At 42.4% G+C, this 17,589-nt stretch overlaps 2 protein-coding genes and 1 long non-coding RNA gene across 12 annotated transcripts; all 3 read right to left on the bottom strand.

The window, feature by feature from the left end:
* Nucleotides 1-156: 156 nt before the first annotated feature.
* LOC144408204 (uncharacterized) lies at nucleotides 157-3,303 on the bottom strand. Its single transcript, XR_013467840.1, has 3 exons — nucleotides 3,145-3,303; nucleotides 2,262-2,382; nucleotides 157-1,884 (listed from the first exon to the last, which is right to left on the bottom strand). It is a non-coding gene; the product is annotated as an uncharacterized LOC144408204 (long non-coding RNA).
* A 3,186-nt stretch (nucleotides 3,304-6,489) lies between these two features.
* Nucleotides 6,490-11,440, bottom strand: dnajc27 (DnaJ (Hsp40) homolog, subfamily C, member 27). Of its 10 annotated transcripts, none has more exons than XR_005711985.2 (8): nucleotides 10,926-11,319; nucleotides 10,321-10,403; nucleotides 10,165-10,234; nucleotides 9,866-10,030; nucleotides 9,667-9,789; nucleotides 9,424-9,584; nucleotides 8,900-9,111; nucleotides 6,490-8,778 (listed from the first exon to the last, which is right to left on the bottom strand). XR_005711985.2 is itself a non-coding variant. In XM_040173864.2 (7 exons), exons 1-7 carry the CDS (start codon nucleotides 11,010-11,012, stop codon nucleotides 7,851-7,853), a joined length of 822 nt encoding a protein of 273 aa, XP_040029798.1. In that variant the 5' UTR covers nucleotides 11,013-11,440; the 3' UTR covers nucleotides 6,490-7,850. The 10 variants fall into 10 exon arrangements, 7 of the variants coding, with proteins under 7 accessions (XP_040029798.1, XP_077959946.1, XP_040029816.1 ...); XR_013467843.1 differs by having other exon boundaries at nucleotides 6,807-8,778; nucleotides 10,959-11,318; XR_013467842.1 differs by having other exon boundaries at nucleotides 6,807-8,778; nucleotides 10,935-11,318.
* cd247 (CD247 molecule) lies at nucleotides 11,384-17,415 on the bottom strand. Its single transcript, XM_040173914.2, has 8 exons — nucleotides 17,237-17,415; nucleotides 15,400-15,497; nucleotides 15,272-15,313; nucleotides 15,118-15,168; nucleotides 14,974-15,006; nucleotides 13,244-13,297; nucleotides 13,113-13,142; nucleotides 11,384-12,077 (listed from the first exon to the last, which is right to left on the bottom strand). Exons 1-8 carry the CDS (start codon nucleotides 17,298-17,300, stop codon nucleotides 12,015-12,017), a joined length of 435 nt encoding a protein of 144 aa, XP_040029848.2. The 5' UTR covers nucleotides 17,301-17,415; the 3' UTR covers nucleotides 11,384-12,014.
* Between the last annotated feature and the right edge of the window lie 174 nt (nucleotides 17,416-17,589).

Raw genomic sequence — 17,589 nt, forward strand, 5'->3', positions numbered from 1 at the left:
AATACAACATAAATATACCAAACACATCAGTGAATGTCTCAATGTATAAAGATATAAATAACAAACATGTATAATACATATAGACATTAATGTATACATAAAGAACATAAATATATACTAATGTCGAGATACTTAAATTAATAACAGACATGTGTCTTCACAAAGACATATAAAGACGTCTTTTTTTATTTAGTAAAACGTGCAATTTCAACATAACGCGTTTCATAGACAAAATCAATTCTCCAGTATTGACATTTATTATTGACATTTTTTTTTAAATACTACCCTACTACCAATATAATACATACAATACAATGTAATGCTTATGTAATACAATACTCATTGTGTGAATATTAACTTTCTGATGTGTAAACATTAATAAAGATATGTAATAAAGAAAGTTATTAATGATCTACGTGTGAAGAATCATAAAACACGTTACTGTGCCTTTATATTTATTCCACATATAAAAATATAAAACTATGACCGAGTTAATAACATTTGAATCTCACAGACACAGTATAAGTTCCCAGAGAGGGGAAAAAGTTCCCCCATTTGGAGCCAGGCCCAGATGGAGGGCCCGACAGCGAGCGTCTGGTGATGGTCTTCTGGAAGACCATCCAGCACCTCAGGAGGGGGAAACAGGGAACCGTCCAAGCTGTGTACAGTAAGGATGGGATCCTGTTGACCGCTACTGAGGAGGTTATCGGGCGGTGGAAGGAACACTTTGAGGAACTCCTGAATCCAACTACTACGCCCTCTTTGGTAGAGGCGGAGCTGGAGGCGAAGGATGCATAGAGGGGGCTTGGGAGTATGCTCATCCAGTCTACATGTGTTTTGTGGACTTGGAGAAGGCGTATGACCGGGTCCCCCGAGAGATACTGTGGGAGGTGCTGTGGGAGTACAGTGTGAGGGGGTCCTTGCTTGGGGCCATCCAATCCTTGTAAGCCCAAAGCGAGAGCTGTGTTCGGGTGCTCGGCAGTAAGTCGAAGGCGTTTCCGGTGGGGGTTGGGCTGCGCCTGGGCTGCGCCTTGTCACCAATCTTGTTTGTGGTTTTCATGGACAGGATATCGTGGCGTAGTCGCGGGGAGGAGGGTCTACAGTTAGGCGGGCTGCCGATCTCATCGCTGCTTTTTGCAGATGATGTGGTCCTGATGGCATCTTCCGTCTGTGACCTCCAACTCTCACTGGAGCGTTTCGCAGTCGAGTGTGAATCGGTCGGGATGAGGATTAGCACCTCTAAATCTGAGGCCATGGTTCTTAGCAGGAAACCGATGGATTGCCTGCTCCAGGTAGGGAATGTGTCCTTACCCCAAGTGAAGGAGTTCAAGTACCTCGGGGTCTTGTTCACGAGTGAGGGGAAGATGGAGTGTGAGTTCCGCCGGAGAATCGGAGCAGCGGGGGCGGTATTGCACTCGCTTTACCGCACCGTTGTGACGAAAAGAGAGCTGAGCCGGAAGGCAAAGCTCTCGATCTACCGGTCAATCTTTGTTCCTACCCTCACCTATGGTCATGAAGGATGGGTGATGACCGAAAGAACTAGGTCACGGGTACAAGCGGCCGAAATGGGTTTCCAGGAGAGTGGCTGGCGTCTCCCTTAGGGATAGGGTGAGAAGCTCAGCCGTTCGCGAGGAGCTCGGAGTAGAGCCGCTGCTCCTTTGCGTCGAAAGGAGCCAGTTGAGGTGGTTTGGGCATCTGGTGAGGACGCCCCCTGGGAGCCTCCCTAGGGAGGTGTTCCAGGCACGGCCAGCTGGGAAGAGGCCCCGGGGAAGACCCAGGACCAGGTGGAGAGATTATATCTCTGCACTGGCCTGGGAACGCCTTGGATCCCCCAGTCAGAGCTGGTAGATGTGGGAAAGGGAAGTTTGGGGTCCCCTGCTGGAGCTGCTGCCCCCGAGACCCGACCCCGGATAAGCGGTTGAAGATGGATGGATGGATGGAGACACAGTAAAAGATGTCTCGTCAACATGTAAACAAGTTTAAAATATTAAATGTTAGGTAGAGTTTACATTGTAACTGTGGGTTAATAATTTAAACTTATTTAAAGAAACTTGAAAACCTCAATTTAAACAAATTACATACTTTATATTTGTTTTATTTTAAATTTGAGAGAACAAATGTATTTCATCATAATGTAAAATATAACTGTTAATATCAAACATGCGTTTTCTTCACGTCACACGTTCTATTTGGCAAATTATCTTTGAAAAGGGATCTTTTAGTGATCATCTATTCCTCCGGAATAAAAGTAAGACACTGACCTGGTTCAGGCAGCCCAGCAGATTATCTCAGACCCCACCATGTCCTCCACCCTGGATACCAGCTCCTTCCCTCAGAGTCCTCCAGTGCCGACTCAACCGCTTTAACTACTCCTTCGTCCTCCTGTCCATTAAAGCCCGAAATGTTTTCATTTACTTAGTTACATATGGATTTTTTATGTATTTTATTTGATCTTTTATCTTTTTGGCTTACACTAGGGGTGTGTTTTTACGACGAACGGTGTGTGTACGTAGTGTATGTTTAATCTATGTTATGGTTTGTATTTTCTAAACAGCTGAAACTCTACGTCTCCAATAAAATGTATCTAAGACCTTTGACTTTCGCTCTGATGATGTCATCAACAGTAAGCAACAGACACAGATTTATTTCAAAACTAAAGTTGCTGATTTCGATTGTGTGGAACAAAGTTCAACTTTTAAAAAACTATTTGATCTTTTTCCAAAGCACTCGAATTCAAGGATGAATTAAATTCATTTCAGTAAATCCAAATTGTTGTATTCGTTTAAATATTTGATGTATTTGTGACGGTCTTTGTCTTCCGTCGACTTCTTAGACTGACACAAATCGAAGATTAAATACTGAACTAAACTCCCACAAGCGTTCCCACAAGCGGCCACGCGACAGCTTCCGCTCAAACGGCTGCCTGTGATTGGCCCGTTGGCATCCAATGCCATTCACAGTAACTTGATGTTCTTTACATTACATTACAAGTCATTTAGCTGACGCTTTTATCCAAAGCGACATACATTACATTTTTAACCCATGGCATTTACATTTTTGCCCAGGGAGCAATTAGGGGTTAGGTGTCTTGCTCAAGGACACTTCGACATGGAACATGGAGCAGCCGGGACTTGAACCACCAACCTTGCAGTTCCTGGCGGTTAGGGTTAGGAGCACCCTCTCTACTCAATGCGCCACGGTCGACCCCCACTTCTTCAGCAGTGACGTGCTGATATGGTCGCCGTTGTGGTCCTCGCTGCACTTAGGATGCAGCAGCACCGCCACTTCCTGTACTGTACGCCTGTGAGCCAACTTCCTTCCTCTTCACCTCCTCCCTGGAAACGAGGAGACAGGAACCAACGAGAGGCGGTCCAATTCCATTCCATTCCACGATATTCAGCTGACGCTTTTATCCAAAGCGACTTACATTGCATTGTTCACCCATGGTTTACGTTTGCCTTTAGGGGTTAGGTGTCCAGCTCAGGGACACTAGGACACGGGACACGGAGCAGTCAACCCTGCGGTGCCTGGCTCCATGCACCACATCGCCCAATTAAATGTGTACATGAGATACACACACATGTACACACATATATTAACCATTGAGCATTGTATCCTGTTGCAGAATACGTGTACGTGTTGTTGTTAACAGTATGAATGTATGCTGCTTTTATCACAATTAACCTGTATTATTATTAATATGACCAATATTATTACTATTGTGGTTATTAGTATGAATGTGCATTATTCCTATTATTGTGAATGTCTCTCGACCGGACGCTGGATAAGCGGTTGAAGATGAGATGACTGTCTATCACCTTTATTCCTATTGTTGTTGTTGTCGGTAATATGAATGTGTATCATTATTGTTGTTGTTGTTAGCATGGATGTGTATTATTATGTGTATTATTATCAGGGAACCTGGAGAGAGAATGTGTGGAGGAGATCTGTGACCACGAAGAAGCGCGAGAAGTGTTTGAGCAGACGGAGAAAACAGTACGACGCCATTTTCATCTGCAGTAACAGCACTTGTATTAGTACTACTCAGCAGTAACAGTACTGAGTATTAAGAGTACTAGTCAGTAGTAGTAGCAATACTCTGTATATACATCATACTCAGTGGACACAGTAATGCGGGGTGACAATAGTAGTAGTAACAGTACCAGTAGTACGGAGGTGGCTTTTATTGTTGCGGGTGATTTCAATCACTCAAACCTAAAGACAGTGCTCCCTAAATTCCACCAGGATGTCTTCTGCCATACCAGAGGAAACAAACCCCCCCCCCCCCCCCCCACCTTGGACAGTCGGACCATCTTTCTGTGTTCCTCAAACCCAAATATTCACCACTCATCAACCGGGTCAGACCAGCTGTGAGGACCATCAAGGTTTTGCCAGCGGGTACACTCCGGGAAATGTTTCAACACACGGACTGGTGTACGTTTGCCTCTCAAGCCACCTGTGGCTCATAAATTCACACTGACCGCTATGCTTCCACCCACACCGGACCCACACCAGTTTGTCTACCGTAGCAATAGGAGCATAGACAATGCAGTCTCCATAGTACTGCACTCTGTGCTCACACATCTGGAAAATAACAATAGTTATGCACGACTGCTATTCGCGGACTTCAGCTCTGCATTTAATATCAACATCCCCTCCAAGCTAATCACTAAACCTGGAGACCTGGGCAACAACACCTGCCTTATGGATTATGGACTGTGACGGCGTCTGTGTGGTTCATTCAGGCCACTCTGTGGGAGTGATACCTCTCTCGGGTAGTAACATCTTTGTCCTTAGTTGATGGCAGATCTGGGTCACCTGGGAGTGGTGAGCCAAGGGTGCTAAAGCCCACCTGACCCACCGGACTACACCGCTGGCTCTTCACCGCAATGCTGAGGTCAACCATGGCCTGATTACCCTGCTTGATTTATTTAAGTGTTCCGTTACAAAATATATCTTTAGTTGATTCCTTTGTAAAATAAATTACTTTTGCCTCGTTCCCTCGTTTGTCATGGCCCTTGAGCCAGACCATAGTATGTAAGCTCAGGCAACATCTGCTCCACCACTGCCACACTCAACACCGGTGTGCCACAGGGCTGTGTGTTGAGCCTATTCCTCTACTCCTTCTTCACCCATGACTGCAAGCCTGTGTGTGGATCCAACTCCATCAAGTTTGCAGACGACACCACGGTGATTGGTCTCATCAGTAACAACGATGAGACTACAGGGCAGAGGTACAGCACCTGGCCAGGTGGCGCGCCGACAATAACCAGCTCATTATCACCAGCAAAACCAAGGAGCTCATTGTGGACTTCAGGAAGATGAAAAGAAGCACGTATGCCCAAATCCACATCCAAGATGGCGCCGATGATGGCTGCCACGGTGCTTCGGTGCCGGTGTCGTTCAGCTCTGTGTTCATGCTTATGCGGTCCGCTGGTAGTGATCCGCTTTGCCGCGCGGCGGGCGGTGGACCCGCGAGGGGAGGAGGAGGGGGGCGTGGCCTTTAAGTATATAATGAAAATGAAACCACATCCGCTAGTGTTTCAGTGTTAAATATACAGTGCATCCGGAAAGTGTTCACAGCGCTTCACTTTTTCCACATTTTGTTATGTTACAGCCTTATTCCAAAATGGATTAAATTCATTATGTTCCTCAACATTCTACACACAACAACCCATAATGACAAAGTGAAAACATCACATGTACATAAGTATTCACAGCCTTTGCCATGACTCAGCATGTAGCTCAGGTGCCTCCTGTTTCCACTGATCATCCTTCAGATGTTTCTACAACTTGATTGGAGTCCACCTGTGCTAAATTCAGTTGATAGGATGTGATTGAGAAAAGCACACACCTGTATGTATAAGGTATCACAGCTGACAGTGCATATCAGAGCATAAACCAAGCCATGAAGTCCAAGGAATTATCTGTAGACCTCAGAGACAGAACTGTATCGAGGCTCAGATCTGGCGAAGGGTACAGAAAGATTTCTGCAGCATTGGAAGTCCCAATGAGCACAGTGGCCTCCATCAAATGGAAGAAGTTTGGAACCACCAGGACTCTTCCTAGAGTCGGCCGCCCAGCCAGACTGAGCGATCGGGGGAGAAGGGCCTTAGTCAGGGAGGTGACCAGGAACCCGATGGTCACTCTGACAGAGCTCCAGCGTTGTTCTATGAAGAGAGGAGAACCTTCCAGAAGGACAACCATCTCTGCAGCACTCCACAAATCAGGCCTGTTTGGTAGAGTGGCCAGACGGAAGCCACTCCTCAGTAAGAAGCACATGACAGCCCGCCTGAAGGACTCAGACCATGAGAAACAAGTCTCTGGTCAGATGAAACAAAGATTGAACTCTTCGGCCTGAATGCCAAGCGTCATGTCTGGAGGAAACCAGGCGCTGCTCATCATCTCGCCAATACCGTCCCTACAGTGAAGCATGGCGGTGGCAGCATCATGTGGGGATGTTTTTCAGCGGGAGGAACACACACAAAGTTTGAGTTTAATATGATTTTTTTTATTTAAAAAATAATCCAGTAAAACGTGCAATTTCAACACAAAGCAACACACACACACACACACACACACACACACACACACATATACACCTTCATTCAAATGAGTTTATGACACTGATGGGACAAATTAAATCGAGTGTTTGATTGGACAACATTTTAAAGCTGTTTTCAGACAGTTCTTTCTTCCACTTGTCAAACGGGATGATTTAATATTCAACATAATAATTTGAATGTATTCGCTCAAATTATTAAAAAATATTTTTTGTTGTCAAGAATTGTCATGAACAAAAACACTTTTCTCCAGAATTGACGTTTATTATTGAAATTATTTTTTCTGGTACTCAATAAAATGGGCTTGTTTTGCCGTTTTATAATAAATAAATTGTGTGAATATATGTGTAAATATTAAAAGATGGGAAAAGTTATTACACGTTAAAGTGAACTCTGCCTTTATATTTGTTACACATGTAAAAATATAAAATGATGAACGAGTTAATAACATTTAAATCTCACAGACACAGTAAGACGTCTCGTCAACATGTAAACATTCCAAAGAAAGAAAATAAACCAGTTTAAAATATTAAAGGTAGAGTTTATGTCACCTTGAGTTAATAATGTAAACTTATTTAAAGAAACCTGAAAATCTAAATTTAAACAAGCAAATTACATATTTTATATTTGTTTCATTATGAATGAGGGAACAAATTTATTTCATGTAAAATATAACTGTTAATATCAAACATGCGTTTTCTTCACGTCGCACTTAAAAACGTCTATTTGGCAAATCGTCTTTGAAAAGGGATCTTTTAGTGATCATCTATTCCTCCAGAATCAAAGTAAAACACTGACCTGGTTCAGACAGCCCAAGATACTTTTATCTGTTTGGCTGACACCACACCAGGGGGGTGTTTACGACGGGCAGTGTGTGTTCGTACTGTATGTGTAACCGGAAGCAACATCCACATCTTTTTTAGACCTAAATTTCCATTTATTATTATAAATTAAAGTTGAATAGTGTATTTTGACTTTAATTTAACCGCGCTGATTTTAATCTCTGTTTTTATTGTGCGGAACAAAGTTCAATTTTTAAAAATCGTTTTGATCGTTTTTTAAAGCTCTGGAATTCAAGGAGAGTTAACCCAAATTGTTGTATTCATTTAAATATTTGATGAATATTTGATGTATCTGTGGCGCTCCTTGTCTTCCGTAGACTTCTTACACCGACACAAAGCCAAGATTAAATACTTTGAACTAAACGTCATGATGAAAAACAGCAACGTGACGTTTAATTCCCACAAGCGGCCTGTGATTGGCCCGCTGGCGTCCAATGGCATTCAGTTACTTGATGTTCTTCAGCAACGACGTGCGAGCGTTCACCACGGCCTTGAAGGCGTCTTCGCTGCCGGGGGCAACGCACTTATCAGGATGCAGCAGCACGGCCAACTTCCTGTACGCCTTGTTCACCTCCTCCCTGGAAACGAGGAGACAGGAACCAACGAGAGGCGGTTCAGTTCCATCACAGGTCAGGACAGGACAGACTTACCTGGCGTTTTTAACCCATGGTTGACATTTACCTGGAGAGCAGTTAGGGGTTAACTGTCCCCTAAGTTAACTGCTCAGGGACAGTTGGACATGGGACACGGAGGAGCCGGGGTTTGAACCGCCAACCTCGAGGTTCCCGGCGCACCCTCCCTACTCCATGCACCACATCGCCCAATGAAGCGGTATAAATGAGATACACACACATATATATTGCCCATTGCTCTTTGTATCCTGAACATTTGATCGGTATTAAAGGAAGTCACACTTATCGGATCGATACCAGTTAGTGTTTGTAAACGGTAAATCCTCTGTCGGACACAGAGTCCTCATGTCCTTCTACTCAAAGAGATCCTTACAGTTATAAAAATGTTGGTGACCTTAACTAACATCGAAGGAATCCCATAAGTCACACATTTTCCAAATATTGAATTGATATTGGGAGGAAATTATGATTAATTATCTGACCCCTGTATCGGACATCATGCATCACTGACGTAGTTATGCGCCTGTGACGACATACACCACCCTTTGGGCATAGAAGCAGCTATGGCACAGGTGCATGCAGGCTCCATGGAGCACAACGGAAACTGCAAAGGACGGAAGAGGAGCTCGTTCTATTGTCGGCAATACAAAATATCAACATATGACTGTCACACGCTGGTTCCACAGCTCGGTGAAGCACGTGGCCGATTCCTGCACCGGCCAGTCCCCACCCGATGTGGCCCTGAGGTGGAGCAAGAAAGAAAAGAAGATGCTCAACACCAAAAGGCCATTTTCTGTGAAGCTGTGATAACCAGCATGTGGGAGGAGAAGATCTCATGATCAATGCGTCTCAATGTCCTCACAGATGCTCGTCAGTGTTCTTCTACTTCTTTGACGTGACCACTGGGAAAGTCCAGCACTGCACTTCAAGGCATCTGTAGCTTGTGCGCTCCACAACGACCAGGAGCCACCTCACCTCCTCAGAGGTGCAGAGCAGCGTCCAGGTCTCCTTAAGGTCCAGTTTGGTTCTGGAAACCACTGGACGCGGCTCACTGAAGCCAAAAATGCCGTGATGCTGCACACACACAGAAGCGAGTACATCTGCGTGCTGCCAGTCATCATGAAAGCTGGTTTACAGAGTTTTCACATCTTTATAGACCCTTTTATTGATTTGTTTTTTGAATACATATTTCTTCAGCTGAAAACCCAAACGTCCACCTGAGTGGACGTGTTCAAATATTTTTGAAAAAAAATAGTTTTTCATGGCTAAAGAGCATTAAAACACTTTGGTTATCTTAGTAATATAGATCATATTACTGGCTAATTACAATAACACTACTAATAAATGGTAATAATCACCAATAATAATATAAATAATGGTGCTGACCTGGTGGCTCCAGGCTTCACCCCCAACATGTCCCAGGAGTCTTTGCTGTTGCGGATGCGTCGGATGGTGTCGGCCTGCTCTTTGGTGAAGCCCACGCTGACCTCCGACACCGGGCGCTTCCCTCCGTTCTCACACATGTCGGTGATGGAGGAGAAGAAGGCCTGAGAAGAAAGAAGAAGCACACGCGTATGTAGATATGTATTTATCTATGTACTCACACGTAGAGGCGGAGGCTCAGGGTACCTGGAACATCTCGTTGATGCCCTCTCCGCTTTGAGCCGACGTCTCAAAGTAATGGAACCCTCGTGACTCCGCCCAGAGACGCCCCTCCCCCTCGTCCACCGCGCGCCGCTTCGTCAGGTCCACCTGAAACCACAACACAGGGTCTCTTCTTGTCCTCCTCTGATTGGCCGGGCCCTCCGATTGGCTGAGGCCCCCTCACCTTGTTGGCGCACACAATGAAGACGATGCTCTCCATGTTGGCCTGAGAGCCCATTTCCTGTTTCATCTCCCCGAGCCAGCTGTCCAGGGCGTCGAAGCTCTCCCTGAGGCCCACGTCGTAGACCAGGAGGACGCCCTGACTGTCCTTGTAGAACTCGTTACGCACCTGGAGAAGAAGGGAGAGAAAAGAAGACGGAGAAACAGCCTCCTGTCATCACATCCCGTTAAAGTATTCCCTGATGTACAAATACAACAGGGAGGTTTGAGCTGAGGTACTCTGAGTAAGGAGGAGGGACTCACCTCGTAGAAGAAGGGATGACCCGCCATGTCAAAGATGTTCACTTTGATTTCTCTGTCTCGGACCTGAACTCTGACGTCACAACACAACACACGGTTTCCCCGTCACAGAAGAACACGCCACCGTTGACGTGGTCGCGTCGAACATGCGCTACTCACTTGGTGACGCCGTAGTCGATGCCGATTGTGGCCAAATACTTTGGGACAAACCTCTTCTCGCAATAACGTTTGATGATGCAGCTCTGAGGAAAAGACACCAGACTCCATTCACAAATACACCGATTTAAGAATAGTGGTTCTGACTGAGATCAGTGCATTATTTAGGTTGACTCCTAATACAACGCAGTACATTATTAGTTCATTTTGATAAATGATGACGAATAATAACGTATGCATACCTGGAGACAGCTTAATTACTATTAGTAAGAAAAACGGTTTCCATCAATGGCAAATTCTACTGAATTAAACCGATTTTATTTTTTTATTCGATATTCCTCTCGCTGATAGCTCTGGGTTCCTCTCTGTGTGTGTGTATATATATATATATATATATATATATATATATATACCCATATATACACACACGTATACGGAGTCCGGTGTTGTTATTAACTATTGATCAGCATCATAAACTCACGCGACGTTTAACACCAAGATCAACAACCGAATCCGGAGCCGTTCAGAGAAAATATTCAGTTGAACAGCTTGTAAGCAGCTTAAAGCAGCTTAAAGCTTAATTAGCGCGCTGGAGAAGAAGCGCCCACCTTCCCCACCTCCGCGTTCCCGAGGCTGATCACCTTCACGCGCAGAGACTTCTTGTTGTCGCGTCGCTTCGGGACGTTTGTTTCCATCTTAACGGCTTTAGCGGGTTTGACGGGAGCAGCGATGAGCGGCGGCTGCTGCTGCTGTCGGGAGCTAACCGAGCTAGTTAGCCGTTAGCAAGTGGGCTAGCAGCTAGCGCGGCTCTTCAATGAGTAATTGCGCGTTAGAAGAGTCACAGGCTTCGTTCACTTTAGCATCAGTAGTAATGCGTCGGTTCCGCTGCCATCGTTACACCCTGCGGGGCTGCTGCTAGCCTCGAAGCTAAGCTAGCCAGCTGCAAGTTAGCTGCTATGAAGCTAACGTACGACTTCCGCTGTCATTTTCAAAATTAAACCAAACGACGAAATTACTTCATTTCCTATTTATCTGAATATCTATAAATAAACACCGTTCCAGCATGTCTGCTTTAATAGAGATTTATTAAGACATTTTAGACAGAGCTAAACTCACCTTTAACAGGAAAATGACCACAAAAGCAAAATATTCATAAAAAACACAAATTCTCAGGAAAATATCGAAACAATGAAACAAATGGTCAATTAATCAGAAAATACTTTTACAACTATAAGACTAACTAGTTATGGTATTTAAGTATAAACGCATCAATACAACAAATAAACAGCAAAATAAAAACATATTAATTGTCTAAATTATGGAATGTAGAAAGGAAATAAACTAGTGATTATTACAACTATAAAAATATTTTTGCAAGAAAATAAGCTGAACTGAAATTATTTTATTATATTGAAAATAAACTGGTTGAAGAAACATTTGACCTTGTTTCTTTTTTGTTATCCATACATCGATAACATCATGCTGTAATGAAATCAATATGGATAATCAAAATGGATAATCTTTGTGGTAAATTAAGGGAGGATAAAAGTTAAGATTTGTATCGTTTTTCTGCAGAAGAAGATTGTTTTAAAGCAAACGTCCCTCAAAATTAACAAATTGACATAATAATACTAAATAAAAAGATGGATTCTTCATCGTCGTCGTTGGTGTGTGAGAGGCCAACAGCAAGTAGTGCGTTAGCGAGGAAGAGGCTGCATCTGCAGAGAGTCGTAGGTGTCCCTGGTGGCCGGGCTCAGAGCCTGCAGACAATCAATACATCAATCAATACGCAGCAGATAGCACCGATCGATACATCAAGCCCACAGGAGATAGCACCGATCAATACATCGAGACACAGGAGATAGCACCGATCAATACATCAAGACACAAGAGATAGCACCGATCGATACATCAAGACACAGGAGATAGCACCGACCAATACATCGAGACACAGGAGATAGCACCGATCGATACATCAAGACACAGGAGATAGCACCGACCAATACATCGAGACACAGGAGATAGCACCGATCAATACATCGAGACACAGGAGATAGCACCGATCAATACATCAAGACACAGGAGATAGCACCGACCAATACATCGAGACACAGGAGATAGCACCGATCAATACATCGAGACACAGGAGATAGCACCGATCAATACATCGAGACACAGGAGATAGCACCGATCAATACATCAAGACACAGGAGATAGCACCGATCGATACATCAAGACACAGGAGATAGCACCGACCAATACATCGAGACACAGGAGATAGCACCGATCAATACATCGAGACACAGGAGATAGCACCGATCAATACATCGAGACACAGGAGATAGCACCGATCAATACATCGAGACACAGGAGATAGCACCGATCAATACATCGAGACACAGGAGATAGCACCGATCAATACATCGAGACACAGGAGATAGCACCGATCAATACATCGAGACACAGGAGATAGCACCGATCAATACATCGAGACACAGGAGATAGCACCGATCAATACATCGAGACACAGGAGATAGCACCGATCAATACATCGAGACACAGGAGATAGCACCGACCAATACATCGAGACACAGGAGATAGCACCGATCAATACATCGAGACACAGGAGATAGCACCGATCAATACATCGAGACACAGGAGATAGCACCGATCAATACATCGGCAAAGTGACAGCAGATAGCAGCACCTATATTAATAACTAACGTATTATTATCTGAAATATTCATATGTTTAGTTTTAATATCTTTATTATTAATAACGGAAACTTGTCTCACCTGGTAAACCTGCTCACTCCTTCTCTGACGCTGAGATACAAACATCAATAAAGTTATTAATCAATGAATAATCGGTCAGACGGTGATTGAAGTATGAATATGCAGATCAATAAGTAAAGAAACAAACTCACTTCTCTTTTGACAGGAAGTTCTTTGTATGATTCTTCTTGACGACGATTCAGATCCTTTAAATAATCATAAATCATATTCATATATACAGTTCAATTAATAACATTAATAATATGTATTGTACTTAATGATGTAATATTAAGTAGTATTGTGAGTATTATTTTATGATTGATATTAACAGTAATTATTAATAATGTTATTACAATGATTGATTTAATTAATAATTGTCATTATAATATATTGCTAACATCATTTTTTCTGTTCATATTATGATCATACTGTATTATTAATCATAATATTATGAAAAATAATTAATTTAAAAAAAGTATTATTATGAACAATATTTCAGAATAATAAATAATTACTTATTAGTATCATTATGAAGTCATCACGACAGATATTAATGTATGTATATATATATACATGGACTGTACTTCTATGTATAAATTAACGCAGCGGTTCTCAAAATGTGGGGCGCGACCCTCTGGAGCTTGAATTGAGAGGCCGCATCAAGTCTGCAACCTGTCATGAAAAGATCTGTAAAGGAAGCCGGCTGATTGTCGCCACTAACCACAATAACCCGGGTTTTATCAGTATTAGACGACTCATTCAAATCTGCACTCGTTTTGTTTTGTTGTGCACAGGCTGCACATCCAGTGCAAAACAAGTTAATTACAGCCACACTAAACTATTCTGCAAAATAGTGCAGTTATTTTTTGCACATAACTCATTTGCATTGTTCTAACACATTTAATTTGTTTTGTCTGATGGGTCTGGTTCGCTCGAAAATTAGTACAATTATTTAATTCCATTATTTGAAAAGGGTTAGATAGAGGAGTTACAAAATCTTTTTAAAATAAAAATTCAATATGTTTGTTGGGGCGGTGGGGCATGAACATCTTTTTTTCCTCCAAAGTGGGTCGTGACAGAAAAAGTTTGAGAACCACTGCGTTAAACGCTTTAATTCATTAACGCCGACAATTACTTTTATCGCACATTAACGCAGTTTTTATTAATTATTATCATTTTGAAAGACGTATGGCTCTGAATACACTTACAGACACGGAGTGAGAGAGTCTGCTCCCTCTCTGTCCTCGTCTCACGCTGACATTTTTATTTTAAATCTCTTCCAGACAGAGTTGATGGAACCAAAGTTATTGATAACCACTAGTGTTGTGTTTTAAATACAAGACATGAGGACAAACTGCTTTTAATTGTAACTCTTTTCTTGTAAGCAGCGATGTCGTTCTTCCCCAAGTTGCCCTCACCTGAATCCCCCCAGGGTCCTAAAGCCCTTCATGTACTGCTTCTTATAAACATCAATGAGCTTTATGAACATAATTGTACAAAAAAAGAAAGCAGATGTATTAATCCTAGTTCCTGTTATAATATAACTCGTTCTTCTATAACAAACTAGATACAACGTTAATACCCTGGCAGCGGAAAATAGCTTTGGTTTTATATTTGATTACATTCTTTTTTAAGTCGTCATTTACAAAAATATTTCAGGACACTGCTGTTAAAAAGCAAATTATTTGTTTAGTGTTTTCATAATTAAAAAAGCTTGTATAAATAATCTATAATTGCAAAAAACCTATGCAATTAATCACGATTAAAATTGTTGCCCAGCACTAGTATATATAAACGTATCTGTAATAATGTATGTATATCTTAATGTTTCTATAAATGTATATATTCATGTTAATGTATGAGTAACGGGTTCTGTTCTCACGGTGTAGGTGGCGTTGTTGTCCATCACTCGGTTCTATGGGACAGAACACGTCAGAATGAATCAGGTTCTTCAGGGTTCTAGTGAACTGATTTAATGGAGAACTTCTCCTCTCTGGGTCATATGAGGAACCACAACAGAACTCACCCTCTTTGTCATGGGCTGACTGTGAGCTCCAGAAGTCTGACGCTCAGGATCCTGAAGGCAACACGGAGAGAGACGTAAACAACAACAACAACAAACAATGATAGCCACTGCAATGATTATAAAAATAATAATAATATCATGTTGGTTGACTCACGCTGTAGCTCTCTTTGGCTCTCTTCACTTTGGCTTTAAAGAACTAGACCATTTGGGTAAAATATCATTAATAAAAAGGTTAACTGTGCAGCAGGAGGTCCTTTCAAAATAAAAGAGGAGCACACAGACCTTTTCATTGATGAACATGGCGGTGATGATGAGTCCGTAGAGACCGAGGAAGCCGTCTAGGATGTAACACAGCTGGGGGCTATACATGGCTAGAGCCTCTGTGGGGGTCACACATTGCAAACGCTTTTATTGTGGAGGGCACACCGACCTTTACTCTATAGAGTACACACAGGCTGTCACTGTGGAGGTCCTGCACACTTTTTGAGTGTGGAGAGCAAACAGGGTTTTATTGTAGAGGCAAGTTGTTATTATTATGAATGTATCTCTAAGTTATTTTGGGGATAAACTCTTCTGTTCGATTCATCTGAACTAAATAAAGTTAGAAACTATTTTTTTAAGTACTGTTGGAAAAGCTGCTGTCATGTCATGATCAGAACGCCACTCGGTGTCTCATGATGATCAGCTGTATGTCTCAGGGTAAAGAACATGACGGCTTTGTTTATGATACCTTTGAGCAGCTTGACGCATGACGCAGACATTAAATATCCTGTTTGATGATTTGATGTAGAGTGAGAATTTCTAACAAACTCCCAAGTTGCATTTCCGTGAGAAACATCCAATCCCAGAGCTGCTTCACATTCATGTGCCTTTCCAGAGGACAGATTCAGCGACTGTGACGTCGTGCTCTGTAGCAGCCGAGGCTCATGGGTATTGTCATTTTAAGAACAACGTCCTCATATTTAACAAATGAAAGGAATTAGTGCAATTTATTAATTTAGCTCCAACATCATATGATGATTGCTTCCTTCTTCTGACATCCCCACGGCAACGCCGATGAGGACCAGATGGTCACGGTGAAACTGAGCTGTGGTTCATAGAGGAAATGTGTGTGTGTGTGTGTGTGTGTGTGTGTGTGTGTCTGATCTGCTTCAAGATTATAATCCTAATATTTAAAATTCAGCTCTGAAGTGAAAAGCTAGAATGAGGTATTAGTGGTAGAAGTAGTAGCAGTGGTAGTTTTAGTAGTACTATTAATGGTAGTATTAGTTGTCGTAGTATTAGTGGTGTTGTCAGTGGTAGTATTAGTTGTAGTATTAATATCAGTATTCATGGCAATAAACTTTAGAGAAGTATTAAAGGTTCATAATATTATTATAATGTACTACTAGAATTAAAAGTAGTATTACATGTATATTAGCTAAAATAAAAACAATTCTTTTCAGAGAAACTCTAGGAAAGAAATAAAAGCAAGTAGTTGTACTGAAGTATTTCTTTCATATTAATACGGATGTGCTCTCGATACCTATATGACTACACACACGCTAACTGAGCGAAGATAAAAGGAAGTAATGGTGTTACAGAGGAAACTCTTATCATCGCAGTGAATCCGACCATCAGACTCACGCAGGCTCCGTCTGGTCCAGTGGTTTCTCAGAGTAACATCTGGAACCCTACCTCTGTGTTCAGGGTGGGGGGGGCTCTCTGCTCTGATTTCAGCTGGTCTGACATGTACATATATAAGTATACACAGTACCAGTCAAAGACAGTAGCATTTGTTACGGTTAGCGTTATAATTCAAATATTTCTTATTAATCTCTAAAGCATCGTGAATCCTGTCGACAGTAACATGAGAAGCCAAGATGGCCGCCGGAGAGACGGCTCTTCTTCACGGGTTTGTAGGGGTGACCTACATCACCGTATTTATGAATATACATACACACATTTACATATATATGTTTTACAGAGGTTGCTTTCAGTGGTCAGGTACTCTTTGAAATCGTCTTCAACACGTCTTAACTTCCTGTAGGATCTACTTGAGTTGAAATGTGAATATGTTCTTCTTTTACTTATTTAACAACCAGTATGCTAATGAGGAGGAAGTGAGTGTTGTTCTGACCTGCTGGAGGAAACAATGAGACCAGAACCAGAAGCCCAGGGATCGGGATCTGGAGCTCCATCATGACCCGGGTTCTTCTTGTTCTTCTTGTTCTTCTTCTCGCTGCTGACACACAAAGCCGACTGAACACAACCAGTCTCTGAGAGACGTGAAGAAGTGGAACAGGAAGTGGTGAAGAGCTGCTCTGACAGGTGACACACACACACACACACACACACACACAAACAGTCGTGTACAAGAGGAAACTTCACATTTTTGTTTTCTTTAAATCTTTGAAGAATCCATTCAGGAAACTATTATTTATCAGCAAAATAAGTCCTAAATTCAAAACTTTTCTGAAGTAACAGTACCTC

This window comes from Gasterosteus aculeatus, chromosome 1 (assembly GCF_964276395.1).
Source record: "Gasterosteus aculeatus chromosome 1, fGasAcu3.hap1.1, whole genome shotgun sequence".
NCBI classification, from domain to species: Eukaryota; Metazoa; Chordata; class Actinopteri; order Perciformes; family Gasterosteidae; genus Gasterosteus; species Gasterosteus aculeatus.

What these genes read in the sequence shown, in the direction of transcription:
- dnajc27 (XM_040173864.2), bottom strand. Translation starts at nt 11,012, where the DNA reads ATGGAAACAAACGTCCCGAAGCGACGCGACAACAAGAAGTCTCTGCGC. An exon ending in ATCGACTACGGCGTCACCAA is followed by an intron (nt 10,235 to 10,320) that starts GTGAGTAGCGCA and finishes TTGTGACGTCAG; the next exon opens with AGTTCAGGTCCGAGACAGAG. An exon ending in GTGAAGCCTGGAGCCACCAG is followed by an intron (nt 7,984 to 9,423) that starts GTCAGCACCATT and finishes CCTCGTTTCCAG; the next exon opens with GGAGGAGGTGAACAAGGCGT.
- cd247 (XM_040173914.2), bottom strand. Translation starts at nt 17,300, where the DNA reads ATGATGGAGCTCCAGATCCCGATCCCTGGGCTTCTGGTTCTGGTCTCA. An exon ending in CTCATTGTTTCCTCCAGCAG is followed by an intron (nt 15,498 to 17,236) that starts GTCAGAACAACA and finishes TGACCCCCACAG; the next exon opens with AGGCTCTAGCCATGTATAGC. An exon ending in AACTTCCTGTCAAAAGAGAA is followed by an intron (nt 13,143 to 13,243) that starts GTGAGTTTGTTT and finishes TTTGTATCTCAG; the next exon opens with CGTCAGAGAAGGAGTGAGCA.